At 35.4% G+C, this 19,980-nt stretch overlaps 1 protein-coding gene and 1 non-coding gene across 3 annotated transcripts in view; both read left to right on the top strand.

Moving 5' to 3' along the window:
* Positions 1-228: 228 nt before the first annotated feature.
* The window catches only part of CHIC1 (cysteine rich hydrophobic domain 1), a 41,178-nt gene continuing 21,426 nt past the window's right edge, over positions 229-19,980 (top strand). For both annotated transcript variants that reach the window (XM_006217152.4, XM_072955828.1), the window contains exons 1-3: positions 229-666; positions 10,478-10,532; positions 16,449-16,604. In XM_006217152.4, coding sequence (XP_006217214.3) covers positions 374-666; positions 10,478-10,532; positions 16,449-16,604 — 504 coding nt within the window. In that variant the 5' untranslated portion in view covers positions 229-373. The remainder of the gene's footprint in view (positions 667-10,477; positions 10,533-16,448; positions 16,605-19,980) is intronic.
* Positions 2,924-3,000, top strand: TRNAD-AUC (transfer RNA aspartic acid (anticodon AUC)). The gene has a single exon. It is a non-coding gene; the product is annotated as a tRNA-Asp (tRNA).

A 19,980-nucleotide genomic window follows, 5' to 3' on the forward strand; every position in this document is an offset into this window, starting at 1 on the left:
GGTAATAATACCCACTATGAATTAATAGGAAGTAAAACCAGAAGATACGTCCCCCGGATACAAGCAGAAGCCAAACAGCAGCATTAAGATCAGCACCCGCAGACCGGACGGACCTCGATAATTCCCTAGAGTTCACCTCTAACGCCCCCCTTCCCCGGAGCCGCGCAAGCGTACACTGATTTTGCTCCTCTCCCTCATGCCCCCGCCTCCAACACCCCTCCACCCTCGTCTACCCCACCACGCAGGCGCATCTCCTCAAATCCTGTCCCTACCTCCCTCCTCTTTCTCGGCATTTCGTTCCCCCTCCTCTTCCAGCACCTCAGCAGGTTCAAACTCTTCTCCCTCAGGGTGGCGGCGATCGAGAGGTCACGTGATGAGCATCCTGCTGCCCAACATGGCGGAGTTCGACACCATCTCGGAACTGGAGGAGGAGGAGGAAGAAGAAGCGGCAACGTCGTCGTCGTCGCCGTCGTCGTCGTCGTCGGTATCGGGGCCCGACGATGACGAGGAAGATGAGGAGGAGGAGGAGGAGGAGGAAGAAGAGGAGGAGGAGGAAGAAGAAGAGGTGGAGGAGACGCCGCCCCCGCCTCGGGTGGTGAGCGAGGAGCATCTGCGGAGATATGCCCCCGACCCTGTATTGGTGCGGGGCGCCGGCCACATCACTGTGTAAGCGAGAGGGGACCATGGGGTTTGAAAAAGCTGAGATTTGGCGGCAGAGAAATAAGGTGATCGAGGGGGCCTGTGGAGTGGGGGAGGGCTGACTGAGGTATACGGTTAGGAAAGGACACCTGGTCTAAATGGAGAAACCGAGGGAGATAGGTGAAAAGGAAGTGAGGATAATGCAAATGTGATGCACCAGGTAAAGAGGGAGCGTAGGACGGGGAAGTTAGGGGGTTGGGAGCCAGAGGAATTGGAATAGGGGTAATCTCCTTGCTTCTGTGTATGCTGGCCATGAATAGTCTTTAAACTGCAGAATGTACCAGCGGATTCTTTGCTGCTGATTGTCTAGTGGAACACGGTGACTGCTGTAACAAGTGACAGGACCTAGGCTTGGACGCTTCAAAACAGAGACGTAATGTATTTTGTGAATAACATTGGCGAATATCCACCCACCCACCCACATATTCACCCATCCATTCTCCCTATTTAATCCTTATGTAAATGAATACAACAGTCCTTTCTATGCCTTGATCACTCCTCACTCTGACATTCCTTAAGTATCACAGTTAGAGGTTCAGGTTGAGAGGCAGCTATGAAAGGAAGAAAGAGCAATGTATTGAGAATGAGGGCTTCTGGATGTTAGTCCCAGCTGTGCTTCTTACTGGCCCTGTGACCTTGGTCAGGTTACTTCCCATTTTGGGCCTTGATTTCTCCATTGGTAAAATGAGGGGTTTAGGTTAGATGATTTCTAAAGCCTTTCAGCTCTGAGATAATTTAAGATACCTTCAGGAGATTTTGTATGCCCAAATATTAAATATTAAATATATATGGAAATTAGTCCCCCAGGAGAATGATTTTTTGAAAACTTACACAGGGTTATTTTTTAATTGAAATCTTGGATCATATTTGAGAAAATAAAAGGGGGAGGGACCTCATAGCATAGTAGTTGCAAAGCAAAGGAAAATTTTGACAGTTCTCTGGTCTTTGAAGAGTGCGTTCTCATTTTTATGTGCTTGGACTATAAATACTTGGAAGTTTGAGTATTGTGTCATGTTCATCCTCTTAACTGTGCTAGCATTTACTGCATTTTTAAAATAAGACTTTTTACTATCAAATCACGCTGCCTCTAATTTTGATAATGGCTCACGTAGCTCCTCTGGCTTTCAGTTGAGTTCATATTATCTGAAATCATATTATGCACCACCTTCCCTCATCATGTTAGCTTTTAATTTTGACACACTGAGTATTTTTAGCAATATACTTTTGTGGTGTTTGCATGAAATATATTAAAAAAGATTTTGAAATTGTGGAAGAGTTGGGGAGATTTTTAGAACTGCCTTTTGGTTAGGCAATTTTAACACAATTTTTCTTGGTCCAAGAATTTTGCAGATAGCCTGCAATGTTCAGATGCCAGCTTACTGCGCTGTTTAACTTCCATTCCTTTCATCACTAGGGAGACAACTTATTACTCAAATTAATTATGATTCTGGCGCCAGAGGTTACTTTCATGCAGATTATTTCACATGACTGAACAGAAAAATGTTTTTTATTCCAGTCCATAATTTTAAATTCCACACTTCTCCCCCTCATTATTTTCTAAAATTCAGAAAACAAAGAACAAGCAAGAAAACAGAATTTAAGTTCCCTGAAACTTATTTGTGGTTCCATTCTACTTTTCACACAACACTTAGCAGTCTATTTTCAATTGAAAGTAAAGCACTGACACTTGCCATGCCCAGACCCTTGTGATATGTATTATGTCCCTCCCAGCTTAAAACTTCTAGAATAAGGAATATGAAATAGTAGTGCTCATAGTAACTGTTGATATTAATTGAAGCCAAAACCTGAAAAGCAGCAAACTGATAGTTGAGTTGCTAACCAAGGTATATAGTTTGGAAAATCATTTAGTTATATTGTACGCATTCTCTGACCTAGAAGGCACATTTGATGTTAAATGTCTGACATTTGAAGAAAAGTTTAAATGTTTAGGAGAAAGTTTTACTGGATCTGAGAAACTGGTCTTTCTACGACTGTAAAACCTTCCTTACAATAGGTAAAGTAAGAGCCTTAGGAAATAGTTAATCTAATTCTGAGATGTCTGAAATATCAGCTTCTGTTTAGTTTTTTTTCTGACATGTGAGTATTAGTTGCCCTATCTGAATGAAATATTTCTTATTCTCTCCCACCCCCTTTTTTTTTCATTCCCTGTGCAGTCATCTGTTCTTTAGAGGATGTTCTTTCTTTTCAAAGTTTAAAATTTGAGGGGGGTAGGTAATAGCTCAGTGGTAGAGTGCTTGCTTATCATGCACGAGGTGCTGGGTTCTATTCCCAGTACCTCCATTTAAGAAAATTTTGAGAGCCATCACCTCAAACTCAGTATAGCTTAAGCCCAATATTTTCCCTCCCCACATTGGCTGTGCATTTCACTTGCCCCATTTCTGATCCTAATACTACCATTCCGATCTTCCAGGGTAATATTTCAAATCCTTGAGTCATTTTAACTCTTCCTTCTCCTTGAATTGTCCTATGCCAATCTGTCTCAGAATTATGTCATCATGCCTTTTAAAATGTCTATTAGATTATTCATGTTCTCCATTTTTACTGGCATCTCTCTAGTTTGGGTCGCCATCATCTCGTGCTTGAATTATGGCCACAGTCTGCCACCTCTTCCCACTCCAATCCCTCTTACATGCTTGTGCCAAACTAATTTTCTTAAAACACAATTTAATCATGTTGCTTTCCTGCTGAAAAACGTGCATTGGATCTTAATTAGGTTTGAAATCCTGTGCTCTCTTCCTCCAGACTCAGAGGTCAAGGGGTCCCTCCACTTGTTCAAAGCTCACCCCTACACTGCTGCCTTCCATACCCTTCTCTTCCAGCCTCCTCCCAGGCAGGCCCTGTCTCTATAATATTACCTCACTCGACTCAGTCTATAAACATATTGAGTCTCTCTAATTCTTTAAAAACAAAATAAAAGTCTTCTAGACCTACATTCCCCATTAGCTATTATCTAGTCTCTCTTCCTAGTTTCTCCAAGTTTCTTAAGAGTAGCTACATTCACCATATCTATTTCCTCTTCACCCCTGTGTAATCTGGATTCTACCACCATGACCACACACAAACTGGCCTCATTAAGATCACCATGACCCTCTGTTGCTAAATTAGTGGGCATCTTCAACTCCCTATGTTTCTGGTCCTCTCTGATGCAAATGAGATTTATAATGACTGCCTCTTTCTCAGAGGCTTCTACTCCGGGGATCACAAACACAGGTCTTAAGAGGCAAAACAGGTGACAGAAAAATGGTACACCATCAGTAATGATGGGGCATTTGTTGATCTGGAAGGTATATGTTTTGCCTAAAGGTGTTCAAATTCTGATTTAAAAAAAAAAACATTTTGCCTGCCAAGCAAACCTGAGAATTCCTTGGCCTCTTCCCTCTCCCTGATTCTCCTTATATTTTTCTGGTTGTTCCTTTACTGTCTCATTCGTGAGTTTCCCTTCCTCCCTTGCCCCTTGAATACCATTGATCTCCAGAGTTTTGTTCTCAGCCCACTATTCTTCTCATTCCCTCCTCTGTCTAGATGGTCTCATTTTGACTCATGGTTTCAATTATCTGATGTCTCTCAAATATGTATCACTGTACCAGACTATGCTCAGACTCTAATCTAGGCTTTCTCACCTGATAGCTCACCGACATGTTAAATTCAACACAGTCAAAACAGAACTCATCCCCCCACATCCTCTCACACCCCCATCCCAACCCCTCAGAATATCCCTCCTATTACTTTGTTCTCCAACTCTGGTAAATGTACCTCCCCCTATCCCATTATTCACCTTTGATTCTTCTCTTCTACTCACACTTCTCACAGCTAAGCAGTCAGCATGTATTAATAATATATGACCTAAAATTTTCTTCTTTTCCTCCCTAACACCACTTTCCTGATTCAGGCCCCTTTCACCTTGCCTTCATCCTTGTCGCCTCCACATCCATCCCTCAGCCTGCTGCTAGATGGAGACACCACTTTCCTGTTTAAGACTTCTGTGGTTTTCCCTTCACCTGGGGGATCAAGTCTAAGCTCTATAACATGGAGGATAGAACTGCACACTGCCTATCTATCAGCCAAGTCTTCTGACATTTCCCCTTTCAGCTTGTATTTTCCTGTTCCATAGCATGCTGTTTCTTACCTCTTTGCCTCTGCTCAAGCTGGGACCTACATCTAGAATTCCAGTACTCACCGCCCTCACCCCATATGTCACACCTTCTGCAAGACTTCTCTGCCACAACTAAATTGTAAGCTGAAATAGCAGGAACAATCTCTGGTTCCCTCTGAATCCTCAGTGCCTAGCACAGTGCTTGCCCTGAAGTAGACACTCAATAAAAGTGAGTTGGATGAATATTGGTTCACTTTAGTAAAATTCAATATACCTACCATAGCATGTGCTATATTATAGGCCCTCAGCAAATACTAGTTAATTGAATCATGCTCTGAAGAGTTCTTGTTTTCTGAGCATAGAGATAGGTAGGTAGGTAGGTAGGTGGTAGGTAGGTAGGAAGAAAGAAAAGAAGAGAAAAGAAAAGGAGAGGAGAAGAGAAGAGGAAAGAAAAAAGAAAAGAAAAGAAAAGGATAACCCACCAGATGGAGGGAGAGGATATGGTATAGCCTTATCTCTGAAAGGTTTGTTGAGCAAACCCCTGTGTGTCAGAATACTCCTGTCTACATCTTAACATACTGGTTTTCTAGTTACTTTAACAAGATAGTAATCTTTTAATGTCTCATCAATCAATTATAATTTTTTGAGAAGTAGAATGCCCTAACCCCAGTAATTGTAATTCCTAATCTGAGATGATGACAATCATAAATGGATATTTGGGGATCTTTTTCCAAATTAAAAAAATATATATAGCTAAATTAACTCCCACAGATTTGAAATTTTAGAAACAGAAATAATGAAATGTCTCTTGGAAGTATCAGGTGTTTCAGAAATACTATACCTCTGAGGGATATAAGCTAGTGTCAATCTTTTTTTTCTTGATATTTTTAAGATAAATATTTGGATCCAATGTATTGAAATATAAGGAAAATTACACCTCATGAGATTTTTTTCTTATTTATAGATATTACCATACCTTACTTAAAATATATAGATAATTGATAGTACAGCTGTATAGAAGTTAGCAGAGATGAGAGGTTACCAATCTCAAGGATATGTAAAATTCTCATTAAGATTAATGTAAAAGAGATGAAGTTATTATGTATAAAATTGAAAAATATGGCCAGATTTTCCAAATAGTACATTTCTGCAAAAACTTACAGAGCACTACAAATGTTGATACTTCTCAAATCAATGAATGGAATGAATGCTTTTTCTGCAAACAGCTGTCTTTGAGGAATTACAGTGAAGCATTGTGAATTTGTGTTTGTATAAGATACATATTTTATAAGATTTTAGTCTTTAACAATACTGAAACTGTGGTAGGTAATGTGTCATTTTACATTATTTTACAGCAGCAGGACATGATTATTTCCATATGGAAGATTAAATAAATTTGTCTATAATTTTTAAAAATCTCTTAATTGTATGGCATAGATTTTCCTTGTCCTTGGTTTGATAAATAGAGTTTAATGCACATGTTTCAGAATCAGTGTTACTGTGAGTGCATATTTTTCTAGTGAAGTCATGTTTCTTGTTGGCAGAATTATACTACACTTTGATCTGTTTTCTTAAACAACCCGAACACGTGAACTTTAACTTGTGCGAGGTTTTCAAAGGCTGATGTATAGCCATTTTCAGGAGAATTAAAATCAGTGAGGGGTGTAGGGAGGGAGAGGAAAGGGAAGAGCAACTAAGAGCAACTTTTTTGCCTCAGTTTCCTCTACTCCAAAGAATTATCTAAGAAATTAAAATTGGGGGTATTGGAGACACTTGACAAGTAAAATACAATCATTAAGAACCACCAGCTGGGTCAGCTTCAAACCCATAATAGGCTGTGTATTTAATGAAGCTATTCAAATGACAACGTGAGCAGTTTCCAAGTGCCTTTGTCTAATGCTGAACAACTCCACATCTTAACTAACGTTTGTCTCTGATCAGTAATGCGTAGATGAGCTCGTCTAACTTCTGTGGACTCATACTTCTTAACTTATTGGTTTGCTCATGAGACAGAGCTGAGGTGTTTATTTAGCAACAGTCATTTCAACACTTTCTTAGTAGCTACTAAGTAAAATGTTGTGCCTAAGATGATTTAAGTACTGTTTGGTTTGGTTTTGGTTTTGGTTTTGGTTTTGGAGTGGGGTGCAAATTAAGTTTATCTATTATTTTTTTTATTGGAGTTATTGGGGATAGAACCCAGGACCTCATGCACATGCACTCTGCCACTGAGCTATACCCTCCCCCACCCAAGTTAAGTACTCTTTTCAAGTGCTAAGTATCTAGTGGAGAAGTTAAAGAAAGAAATCCTTGGTAGGAAAGAACAGAATTGCTACTGCCTTTTAGCCAAAATTATGAGAATATGTTGAGCCTAGTTTGCCTATCTTTATACCTTTTGAAGTAGATAAATGTAGGCCATATTTTAAGAGGTAGAATGATATTTTCCTTACCACTTCTAATATACTTTTTATTTTAGAAAAGGCAATCCCTTTTTATATTAGAGAAGAAAATTTGTAATGTGAATTTAGCAAGCATTTCTTGAGAAGCTGAGCACTGGGCTAAGCACTATGAAGAATACAGAAAAAGCAAAGTACAGGCCTTGCTTTACAAAGTTAACAGGAAAATTACCTTTAAGGTATTGATGTGGATCAGCAAAGAATAAAAGAAAATGTTTTATTGACTGTTGAATTGTATAGTACAGATTAAAATTGGCTATGAGTGTTCAGAGAAAGGGGGAAATCCATGAAGGCTTGAGCATCCAAGGCATTCCAGCAGGTGTTGGAACTTGACTTGAGCCTAAAGGGCTGCACGTTGGATTTCAACTAGGGACAGGAAGCAAGAGGAACCACATGAGCAAAGACGAGAGCCAACATGGCAGTGGCACCAGAAAGGAAGGAAATGTTATGAGAATGATTTCAAAGGAACAAATAACAGGACTGGGAACCACTTGGATATAAGCACATTACAAAAAATAGGAGAGAGAAGATGCAAAAACGATACCAAGATCTAGGTTAAAGAGAGTCGATCTGCCATTGATAGAGATGAGGAATTTGAAAGGGGGGAGCCAGTTTCCAATAAAAGATAACATTTAATTTTAGACGTTTTTCACTGAAGGTGTATTATTTTGTAGCAAGATATCCAAATAGAAATTTTTAGTGTGCAGTTACAGATGAGGTACTAGAGCGTGTTGGAAAATACAGAACTGGAGATACAGAGTTGATGACTATTAGCATAGAAGTAATTGCCAAAGCCATTAAAAGCAGATGAACTGTTATAGTTCCTTTAGAAAGAGAAACAGATGACTGAAAGCTAAACTTAGGGAAAAGACAAGAGTGTTAGGAGAGTGAAAGAATGGGAGAGTGTTAGGGAAGGAGTGGTCAACAGCAACAATAGCTGCAAAGTCAGGGAGAAAAGTTCTGAGAAAAGGACATTGAATTTGGCAATAAATAAGATGAACTTATCTTTCTGAATAAATTTATTGAATAAGATTATTTTCAGTAAAGTGACAGCATCAAAAGTCAAATTTCAAAAGTTTAAGAAAGGAGGGGATATTAAAGTGGCAAAGAAAGTTCATTTGTCCAGTGATAAATGCAAAGGGAGAATAGCAAAGCTAAAATTTTTTTAAATAATAGAAATAGTCCATCCATTTTGAGGAATACATCTGTCTATAGCCTCTACATATTTTATATCTAGTAAGAGAATGGCCACTGGAAAAGGCTGTAATGGCAGCAATCTCTAATGGATGTAGGGACGTGTTATTAACGTTGCATCTAAAAGACAAGGTATGGAAATAGAGCTCTACTTTCAAATGTATCATGTCTACTTTCTAAAAATGAAACCTGTATCTATTTCTTTGTTATGCAATAAGAACTTACTCTTTGTGGAATAATGAGTTCAATTACATCTTTTTGACTAGTGATAAAGTCACTATTTAGCTAAATACAGTTTAAATGAAATATGTTTCTTGCTCTATTAAATATTTGTCATGTTATTGATTGTTTAATTAGTAATTAATTAATATAATTGCCAATATATTGTTAATACTAGAGTGTCAGTTTCTCGAACAGTGTGTGAAAGTTGCCATAAAAATTCATGTACAGGGATATACCTTCTTAAATTTGGCTATACTCCTCTATGTATAGATCTAAAGGGAATGTTATTATGAGAATATTATGTTCTTATTACATGTTGTACTGACACCTAGATAAGTAATGAAATTTTTTTATAATGACTTTAAGGTCTTTTTATAATTGTTAATTTTCTCAACTATTTTAAAATACAGAATTTGTTGTTTTAAAATACATTCTAAACATACAAGGTAAAATATATTTATGCACAGATATGTACCTTACTGCTAGCCGCTAAGTATAGAGAGTCTGTGTTTAAGATTGGCTTGTGTCCTTGAAAAAGAGCTATTAGCATAAATGATACAAGGATAATATGATATTCTCACAGAGAGTTTTAAGTGGACGTTGCATTCTTAACATGTCTTTAAAGTGACCCTAAGACCAAAGTGCCATAAATCAGTAGAATCAAATAGGACATACAGTACCTTGTTATTCAACTAACTTATTAAGCACCTACTAGATTCCGTTTTGCTACTAAGCATAGTGGAAGATAGCAAAATAAATAAGCCTTAATTTCTCTTCTCAGGGAACTTAATATAGGACAGAAAGAACTTAGAGATTAGCATTTGAATTTTGGTTTCCCCCTCTTACTGGATGTATAACTTTGGGCAATTCATTTAATTAATTACATTTTGAAAAAAAATTTTCTGTCAGACTCCTTGTCTGTGACAATACCTCTCTTGCAGGGTTGTTAAGTTTAACGGTGATATATTTACATAACACAGTGTCTACCCCTGTGAGTAGATAGTTCCTGGTAACTGTTCCTGTTATTACCTACCTCACAAGGACTTTTTATTCAAAGTTAGTGTTTTGTCCTTTTTGCTTACAACACCTCAGCCACTAACATAAAATTGTAGTCACTCTGATATAACATGCAGGAAGTGACCTTTGTTATCCCTACTAAAATCAACAAGTAGGTGAACAAAGGCTTATAAAATCATTTTGACTTAGTACAGATTTCAATGAACATAACTTGAAGAGATCAGAGCTTTTGAAATGATCTGTTTTCTCCAAATTGGTTGAGTATATACATAAAAGCCATTCATAAGAATCAATCTTTGAGTATCTGAGTAGTAACTGATCATAAGTTGTCAAATTCTATAGTTCCAAAGGTTATATTAGTTTTTATTAGGAAAATTTTCATATGTATACAGAAGTAGAAAGAATAGTATAATCCACTCCCACGTACAACCCACCAGCTAGTTCCAGCAGTTATCAACTAAAGTGGGCTTTACCGGAAACATTTCAATCAAAAGCTATGATATTTCAAGCTCTATATCAGTGTTTCTCTAATCTGTTATTTTCAATCTTATATCATGGATCTAATTAGAACCCTACTTTAACATTTGCTCCTTAATTTTTTTTACTGTTAATTTGGATTAAAAGTCAGAAATTTATTTTCTGTAAATATCAAATTCTTTTTAGGATATGTTTTTAAGTCACAACATCAAAAGAAAAATGCATCACTTTGTAACTTTTTTTTAAGGGAAAGAGTTAATACACTATGTAGAATATATTTTGTTCTGTCTTTGTTTTTAAGGTTTGGCTTGAGCAACAAGTTTGATACTGAATTTCCCTCAGTTCTAACAGGGAAGGTAAGTGAGAGTTTGCATCGAACTTTTCAATTCTAAAAGCATTGTTTTCTGGCTTAATTCAGTGCTATGACAAATGCTTTGACTCACTATAATGAAGTCTAATAATAAGAGGCCAGGGTAACTGGAGGCTGTGTCGTTAGCTATCTCCATGACTACTAGCCTATGACCAGTTATTTTGGTCATTGTTCACTAATGCCAGTCATTATTTACTTATCTGTTAAGTTTTTCCAATTTTGCCTTTTTCTCTCAGCACTGCTAGCTGTAATCATTTTCATTTAGGTCAGTAATTTCTAATGTTTTTAGAGTTAATGAAGTTATCATTGCTCAACTTTGGATCACTATTAATTGTTAAGTGTCTTGGGATATGATTTGTCATACATCAAAAGAATTAAATTTTTGGTTGGATGTTTTTTCTACCTTTTAGACAATTTGAGTTTCTAAAATTGGACTTACTGCAATAAATTGTTAATACCTTTTTGTTCCCTGTTTCCTTTACATTCAGTAGTATCTTCCAGCAGTGAAGCTCAATATTCAAAGACTTCCTAGGATTTGAAACTGTTTGGAAAATCCTCTTAACAACAGTAATGCTAACTTATAGGCCCAAAGGAAAAGGCTCAAAGGCAAAAAGAGAATATATAGACGTCCTAGTATATTGTCCGTATTACTTATTTGCTTCTCAGTGTAAGTTTGTGGTTGCTATTGATCACTCTTCATCAGTGTACCCCAATTTCACCTTGATTATTTTTCCAGTTTTCTCTACTCACCAGCTTTCAATTTTTAGTTGCTTTTGCTACTTTTATATTCATCTGAGTAATGGTTTATTCTCTGGTTCCACCAATAATTTGTTCTCTTGACTATTGACCTTTTCTATCTCCCCTAATGTATAATGTCAAATCATTCCATATAGTAATAAGGAAGTAGAGATAGTCCCTGGCTAAGTTAATATCAGAAAATAGGTGGCCATTTATCTTTTTAGGATACAAAGAGCCCTTTGGTTTGAGATTTTGGCTTCACTCTCTATTATATTCTACCTTCCTATCCTGATCATTTAGAATAATTCACCAATTGAAGCAGCAGTTCAGATTTAGATTTGAATTCTATGAATTAATCATAAATGCTTTCTCCAGAAACAGACTCACATTCATAGTAAACAATCTTATGGTTACAGGGGAAAGGGGGTGGGAAGGGATACATTTGGGAGTTTGAGATTTGCAGATGTTAACCACTATATATAAAAATAGATGTAAAAAAAGAAGTTTCTGCTGTATAGCACAGGGAACATGTTCTGTATCTAGTAATAACCTCAATGAAGAGAATATGAAAACAAATATATGGAATATATATGTATATCCATGACTGAGATGTTGTGCTGTACCTCAGAAATTGACACATTGTAACTGTACTTCAATTTAAAAAAAGCACAAAAGACAGAAGGGAGAGAAATGAAAGTTAAATAAATAAATAAATAAATAAATAAAATTTTCTCCACTTGAAAACATAGCTGTGGAAAAAACCTCTTGAATAATAATTTATTTGTGGAAAGATGGCAAATTGAATATTAAAATTAATGAGAATGTGAATTAAAACCTCTCCAATGGAAAAGTTCTTTGTTTCCCTTGATGCTGCCACACGTGTTGTCTATGCTGTTATATCCAGCTTTATTATTGGTTTAGTTTTTTAAAAAATGTTTAAATTACAAGTCTAAGAAATTCCAGAAAATGAATAATCAAAAATATGTCAGTTTAGAGTTCCCAGAATTAAGAATTACTCATCTTTGAAATGAACAGTTTTCTGTCCTCGAGGAATCTTCATAATACTTCTTCGCACCTCTTCATTTCTTTCCAAGCCTTCTAAAGCTAGAAATTCCACCAGCACAAAGATGGTACAGTTATTTAAACTAGAGGAGTAGGAATATTAAGCTGCTTTTGGTATACATTCACACAACCTAAAAGATCTGGATAGGAGCTATTCTTAAAGACATCCACTCTTTTCAGGTGACCGTTTTTGTAGCACATATCATGATGATTGGATATTTATTCTAGTGTGCATTATTTAAAGTACGCACAATTTCTCATGTATCAGATGAGGCATAAATGATACTGTGATGTTTTTCTTAGTTTAGTGTTTGGTGATGAAAAAATACAAAAAGAAATTCTGCAAGTCTGGTTTTTAAAAGTCACATGGTGACTTATTTTCTTTTTATTCATTTTTTCTTTAATGAGATGATTTCTCCAGTAGGCACTATTTCATTTGCATAAATTATTCTGGATTATCAAAATGCTTCTCTGATAACTGTGGGGAAAAGGCAAAAAGAATTTGCATGTTTCAGGAAAAAACTAAAAGAAAAAAAGTTTGAATTCCAGACTTAACAGCAGTGTAAAATTTTTTGAATGAATAAATGCAGTAGCTAAAATAGAAAAATAAATATGCATTTTTACAAAGTCAATCTTCCAGCAGGAATGAGATTCTAACTAGTTTTTAATGCCTAAACTAAGCAAAATTACAGAGTGAACTCTGAGAGCCTAAAAAGCCATTTTGATAAGCTCTGTGGCTGAATATTAATTTTGTGCTTCTTTTGTGTTAATGCTTTTAATACATATAAAATGAAAATCTTTTATATTAAGCACGGGAAAGATTGTTTCTCCATTTCTCTAAAGATAAGTCCTGTCAGGATAGGATATACGAAACAGGTGTATACATACCATTCTGGTGACCAGAAAATGAAAGAACCACAGAAGTTTAGAAAAGAAGTAAAAGGTTCCAGCCCTCGGCTTGAAACAATTAAATGGTGTTATGGGTAGATTAGTGTGCAGTGTTGGGAACCATAAACCATAAAATCCACCTTTACTATTGTGATCCAATATGACAAGTGATTGATAGTATTGTGTTCACCACGATTGAAGGAGGCAAATCAGTCCTGCTGGGTTTTGCTTAGATTTTCTTCTGTTTGCAGAGCTCTTGCATCCTGTTATAAAATATTATGACCCTTTCCCCCACCTTTATGATGTGGTTTTCTTTTTTCTTTCCAAGAAAGTCAAAAGGAATTAAATGTTTCTTTACAACCCGCCGTTCAGCTACAAAGTAAAGGGCTTCCATCCAACCTTCATTACTATAGATACTCAATTATATGGAAGTAAATGAGTAAAATGCTATTAACTCTGATTCCACCCAGTTAACTAAACATTTCTTTCACATTGTTTAAAATTGGGAGTTGACCAATTCTCATTTCCTACGCCTTTATCTCTGTTTTATGACTTTTACTGTTATTCAAATAGTTTTTTTCAAAGACAATTCTGGCTTCCTTTTAAAGTCAAAATGCAAATTTTAGTTTGTTGTTTGAAATTCTAGTAAAAGTTTTCTTTTCATTATACTTCTGTTATGACTTCAAAAAACTTGGATTCTCAGTTTTAGTAACTTGAATGTTTTCTTTTTGTCTATGGTAAGAGAGGACAAATTGCGAATATTATTTGTTAAAAGTGAAAAGTATTGGGGGGGAAGAAGCCACATTTTAGAAATGTTTTTGTTAATTCATTTCCAGAAGCATGTAATGAAAGATGAATTTTATAACAAATTTTATATACCTTGGCATATAATTTATTTCATTAACAGAATTTTGAACAAAAATCAATTTTTACCTTTTGGATTGATTCATTTCTGGCTTTAGCCCCACTTTACTTTTTCTTTCATCTATGCTTATACACTTTTAAATAAAAGTTTTTAAATAAAAAATTTACTTTTAAAATATAAATTGTGCTTACAAGCACTTAAATTTGTAGACAGACAGATTTAATAATTTTATGAGTTTATATCAGAATTTGCCATCTTTGAAAATGTGTTAGTGTTTCTGGATACACAACTTAAAGAGAGTTGACAATAATGTTATATTACAGATTAAAGCTGAATTTATGAATATATCTTCCTTATTTTAATTTCCATTTGATTGCTCCATGATTCACTAAGGAAAAAAGAAGTTGAATATCACTGTTTGCGAGGTAAACTTTAAGGTAGCAACTTGGTACCTTTTTAAAAGAGCATCTTTTCTCTAAAGAATTGAAGAACTGAAGAGCATTAATTTGCATTCAAAATGTAGCGGATCATCCTTTTGTTTATAACAGAATGTATAACAAAGCTGTGGAGTATTAGTAGTTACCTGATCCACAACCCTCGCCTTCAGGTGATATACTCCATGCAAAAGAGAGCTTTGCTTTTCTTTCTCCAAATCTAGTAAGAAAGATGATTCACTGACTTCTTTTCTCAAAGCATGCTATTCAGGAGGTTCTTCCTAAGGTTTCCATTCCCTGTGTGATATGTAAAACAAAGATTATTTTTCTCACTTTATAGATGGGAAACAAAAACAGAAAAGTTAAATGAATTTACTTGGATTTTTCATAACTAATAGGAAACTAGAATCTAGATCTTAATTTATTGTCTTAATGTGCTTAGCCTATTGGTATTTTCAGTTATAAGGCATGGTTCTCTGCATTTATTTTCATATTTGCCCCAGAAATTTAGCCATTGAATTGGAATTCTTTTTACTCAGTGATTGTCTTTAGGTCATATTGAAGAATGAAATTAGTTAACTTTCCTCCTGAAAATACAGTTTTGAGCCTTACAGTTTTGCAATTTGTTAACATATTAGGAAGAAATCAAATTTATGGGTTAGGCAATTAACATTATTGAGTGGCATGAACAATTCTAATAAAGATGATAATAATTACTGAATGTTTTAATCATGATGGTATTCTGTGGTCATGTATCTTTGTAACATCTTCTAATAAGTGTGTGTTTTGTAGTATTGATTCTAAGAGAGGTCTAGTAAAAGACAAAAATGCAATAAATTGATTCCTCTAGTACAGTTTTTACTTGGAAGAGTTGCAAAGGTCTGTATTTTTGATATCAAACATGCTTAATGGGGTTTTTATTTTGCAGCAGCTTTTTTTTCCTAACAACGTTGTAATTTTTGCTTGTACAGCCAGATGCTAGAATTTTTTCCCCATAATTTCCCATAAATTTTACAGTTGGACAGCTTTCTAAATGAAAGGGAATCATTTTTGTGATCTGAAATTGTGGTTTCACTGAAAGCAGACTATTTTGGGTATACCTTTGAATTATATAACCTTCAAGCAGAATTTTTGGTATAAATCTGATTATGCCTGTCACGTTCTTGCCTTTGAACTGACTATGTCATTGTCTACAGAGAGGTGCAAGCACCTACTTCAAGGAATGGAGGTAATAATTTAAAATACTCAATTTGTATATTTAAGGATTGCTCATCTTCCAAAATTTATAGCAGCTATGAGTTCATTTTATGCTGAATATTAAGATCATTTTGATGTAATCACTCATCACTGTCTTTTGTTAGTGTAGCTTTTCCCTACAAACAATGGCAAGTGTTAAAATTGTTATGTTGCAAATTTGCCAGGGAGAAAAGGTTTGAGAGCTGCCATTTTAAAAGTAATCCAGGAATATTGCCAAAATCTAATTTTAATTCTATTTCCTCTGGTAGTATTTAGGTTTTTATTGTTCTATTATGCTTCTAGTTTTACTCAAGCTTTAGTCAGAGCTACTGAAGACGACAAATAATATTGCCTTAATAATGCAAACATTTGGTAAGGAAATTACTTGATGAGTATCCTTTGCTACCAATTTTATTTTTGTCATTTTATTGTTGATAATTTCAGAAGATTGTTTTTGAATGTCAGAATAAGTTCTGTAAACACAAAATTACATTGTTTTGCTTTCTAGTGTCATCCAGGAGTATATCATACATACTTATAGGGGAAGATAGGGAGGAAATATATTTAGATATGTGTAATTCCTTAAAGTATTTGTAATAAGACAAACATTTTCTTTAGGTTTAGGGCTAAATAGTAGAAAGCTGCCCACAAATTGTTAAAGATTGTGCCCTTGTTGTAGGTGGCCCCTGAAGAATTTAAGACCAGCATTGGCCGTGTGAATGCATGTTTGAAAAAGGCTCTCCCAGTCAATGTGAAATGGCTGCTGTGTGGTTGTCTCTGCTGCTGTTGTACACTGGGTTGCAGCCTGTGGCCTGTTATTTGTCTCAACAAAAGAGTGAGTAACCATTTTATTGTGTAATAATAATGAGCTCACATTTGTTGAACACTTGCTGTGCGCCAAGTACTTGACATGATTGATTTAATTCTCATAACAATGCTATCCTTATTCTAGAGATAAACTCAGGGACTGAGAGATTTAGTCATTTGACCAACATTTATCAACACTTCACTTGATATGGGCTCCCATCATTATTTTAAATATCTGCAAAGTAAAGTGGAGTACTTAAGGAAATATAAGTGTAACTGGGCAACCTATTCTTGTTACAAAACCTGAAGCTGTGATTTAAAGTATTTCCAAGCCACAGATAGATAAGAGAGCTTCCTCTGATCTGAAGAAAGGCAGAAGTGAGAGTAATCTACAAAGTTAGTGGGGGAAATCCTGCTTAGTTTTGAACATATTGAAACAACATTGTAACATAATATTACTAGTTATGTCATCGATTTAAGACTATTATCGTAATCTCATCTTCTTTTAAATTTTGTTTTGCTCTTTAGAATGTGCTTTCCCTAGTAGAAAGCTATCTTTAATTTTTTTAATGGAAGCCAGTGAAGAAAATTAATTCATTTTACCTGTAGTTCTTTTCCCTGTACCACACTGATAATTTCATTTAAACGTCTGAATAATAATTAGCCTACTGAACCATATTCAAAATCACAGCATCTCATGGGGGTATAATTAGTGGTGCAGTTGTTTCATAAAAACCAAAAATGTTTCTAAGAAGTACTCTTTATTTTTCCCTCTCCATCTTTCTGCTGCCCTCCTTAACATCTACTTCAAAAAAACAAATAGCAAAATTCTGCCACCCCTATGACTTTTTGAATAGGAAAACTGGACATTATATTAATTCCCTTGGTCATGACCAGTAGGTCAGAGCTTTATTTTAAATAGAGCTTAGTTTATTGTTTGTCAAAGCATGTACAATATTCTCAGATGGCTTTCTATACGTTAAAAAAAGTGACAACATACATTTCTTTCCTTAATTGTCATATCTTACTTTTAAAAGTTATAAATCAGTAACTCTAACCCATACCCATTATATTTAAAGCCTCAGTGTAAATTCATTATGAGATTTTTCATTGTACAAATGTGGTCAATTTCAATTACCTAAGAACAGATTTTTTTTTGTTATAATATTATCCAAGATCTTTTTTTCAGATGACATGTTTACATCTTTGCCTATTTATTAATACCTCTGCCACAGGGCCTGAAAAAGAGAGAAGCAATTTATTCAATCATGTGATTTTAGTATGAGCACTTCTGATATGAGATTAATACTGATGCTGTGATTTCTCCCTATCCCCCATTACTTTAGTTAATTAAAAATTCATACTGAAATTGAGATATCAGTGTATTCTTAGATCACTAATCTGTCAGTTTTAAGTTTATTTAGTACAGATTTGCAAACTTGTCCTGTGGGCTAATATATCTAGCTTGCTCTATTTTTTAAATTTTTAAATCAATTGCTGGCATTTAAAAATTAGAATATTTAAAATAAAATTTGAAATAGCCAGTGTCTCTTGTAAAATCTAAAGATCTGGCAATATTGGACCCACATGCCTATATTTCAGCAGTCAGCCCTTGCTGAGTGGTGACTGCATCCTTTAAATACGACATGCGGCCCCTGGTTCACCACAGAACTACCCAGCGTTTACATTATCTGCCTTGCTCTGTACATTTTATAGTTACGGCCCTTGATTTTGTACATACTGTGTTGTTAACACACTAGACAATGAAGCACTAAGCACTGGTAACCTTGTGCAGGACACTGTACTTTCTGGAGCCTCAGTTTCCTCACCTGTAAAATCAGATAATATTACTCACTTTTAAGGCAGTTGTGGTAAGAGATTTAAGGTGCCTCACTGCTTTTTTTTTGTCCACGTGGAGAAATAAAAAATAAAATGCAACAGTTTAAGAATTTTTATGCCTTCACTACCATTTCCTAATCTGTAAACTAAGTAGTATAGACTATAATAGTTTAATTCGAAAGATAAATAGCATTCCTATAGCCTAAATCCCTTATTTTGCAGGTGTGGAAACAGATCCAGAGAGGGAGAAGTAACTTTCTCAGTGTCACAAAGTAAATGGCACAACCAGAAAAATAATTTTTGTTTTGTTTTTGTCTCTTTTAACACTGTATTCTCTTGACTACGTCATGTTTCTTAGGCAAAATTTCCTATTCCTGAGATAAGAAACATTAGGATAAGTGGCATGATAACAGTCAGCCCACTGAATTCTAATTTTCTAGTAGAGATTGGCAAACTTTTTTTTAAAGGATCAAATAGTAAATACTTTAGGCTTTGTGGGCCAGGCGTCTCTGTTGCAACTACTTCACTCTGCTGCTTTAGTGTGAAAGCAGCCATAAACAATACATAAATGAGCGAGCGTTACTGTGTTCCAGTAAAACTTTATTTAGAAAAAGAAGCAACAGGCCAGATTTGGCCTATGGGCCATAGTTTGCCGTCTTGCTCTAGCCATCTCTAAAAGGGTATCTAGTTTTATGGAAGTCATGTCTGTGTTCATCCACAAAATAAAATGGAAATAATATGATTACTCTGCCCTGTGTCACCAGGTAGCTATGTAAATGAATGATTGTAAAATGTTTCCAGGAAAACAACTTGTATGTAAACAGTCTGCCTTGTGAACTTTTTTTTATTCACCAGTGTACTGGACATTTTTCCTAGCAAATTAGTTGAAAACAAAGAAATACAGATCAGAATGTCCTGAGCTGCCCCTAGTCTCTCTTGGCTCTGGTAGGATTCTGTGGCTACGTGATATATGTAATGAAGGCTTTCAGTTACCCATCCTTACATTTACCACTGAAACAACTGTGATGTTACTGTCAACTTTCAGGCCTACTCATGCCACCATCATTACAGTTGAAATTACTTTTAACCTTTACCTTTTTTGCTCTGTTATTTGCTAAATTGAAAGTGCTGTTCAGACGGAGGGGACTATTATATCAGTCTCACAAAATGAAAATGACATTGTATTCCTTCTTTTATGATTTGTAGTTTCATTCCATTGTTACTGGAGAAGATATTTTGTATGATTTTAATCTTTTCAAATTCATTGAGGCTTGTTTAGTGGCATAACATACAGCCTCTCCTGGAGAACTGTTTCTCCCTTCAGTTTTGTCAATTTTTGCTTCACATATTTTGCAAGACTGTTGTTATGTATATGTTTATAATTGTCATTTCTCCTTGATAGATTTATATTTTTACCAAAATATATTGTTATGGAATTAATGTTTTTGTTCCCTCAAGTCATATGTTGTAGCCCTCCTCTCTAATCTGACGGTATTTGGAGGTGGATGGTATTTTGGTATTTGGGAAGTAATTGTGTTTAGATGAAATCATGAGTGTGGGATCCT

The sequence above is a fragment of the Vicugna pacos genome, chromosome X, assembly GCF_048564905.1.
Source record: "Vicugna pacos chromosome X, VicPac4, whole genome shotgun sequence".
NCBI lineage: Eukaryota > Metazoa > Chordata > Mammalia > Artiodactyla > Camelidae > Vicugna > Vicugna pacos.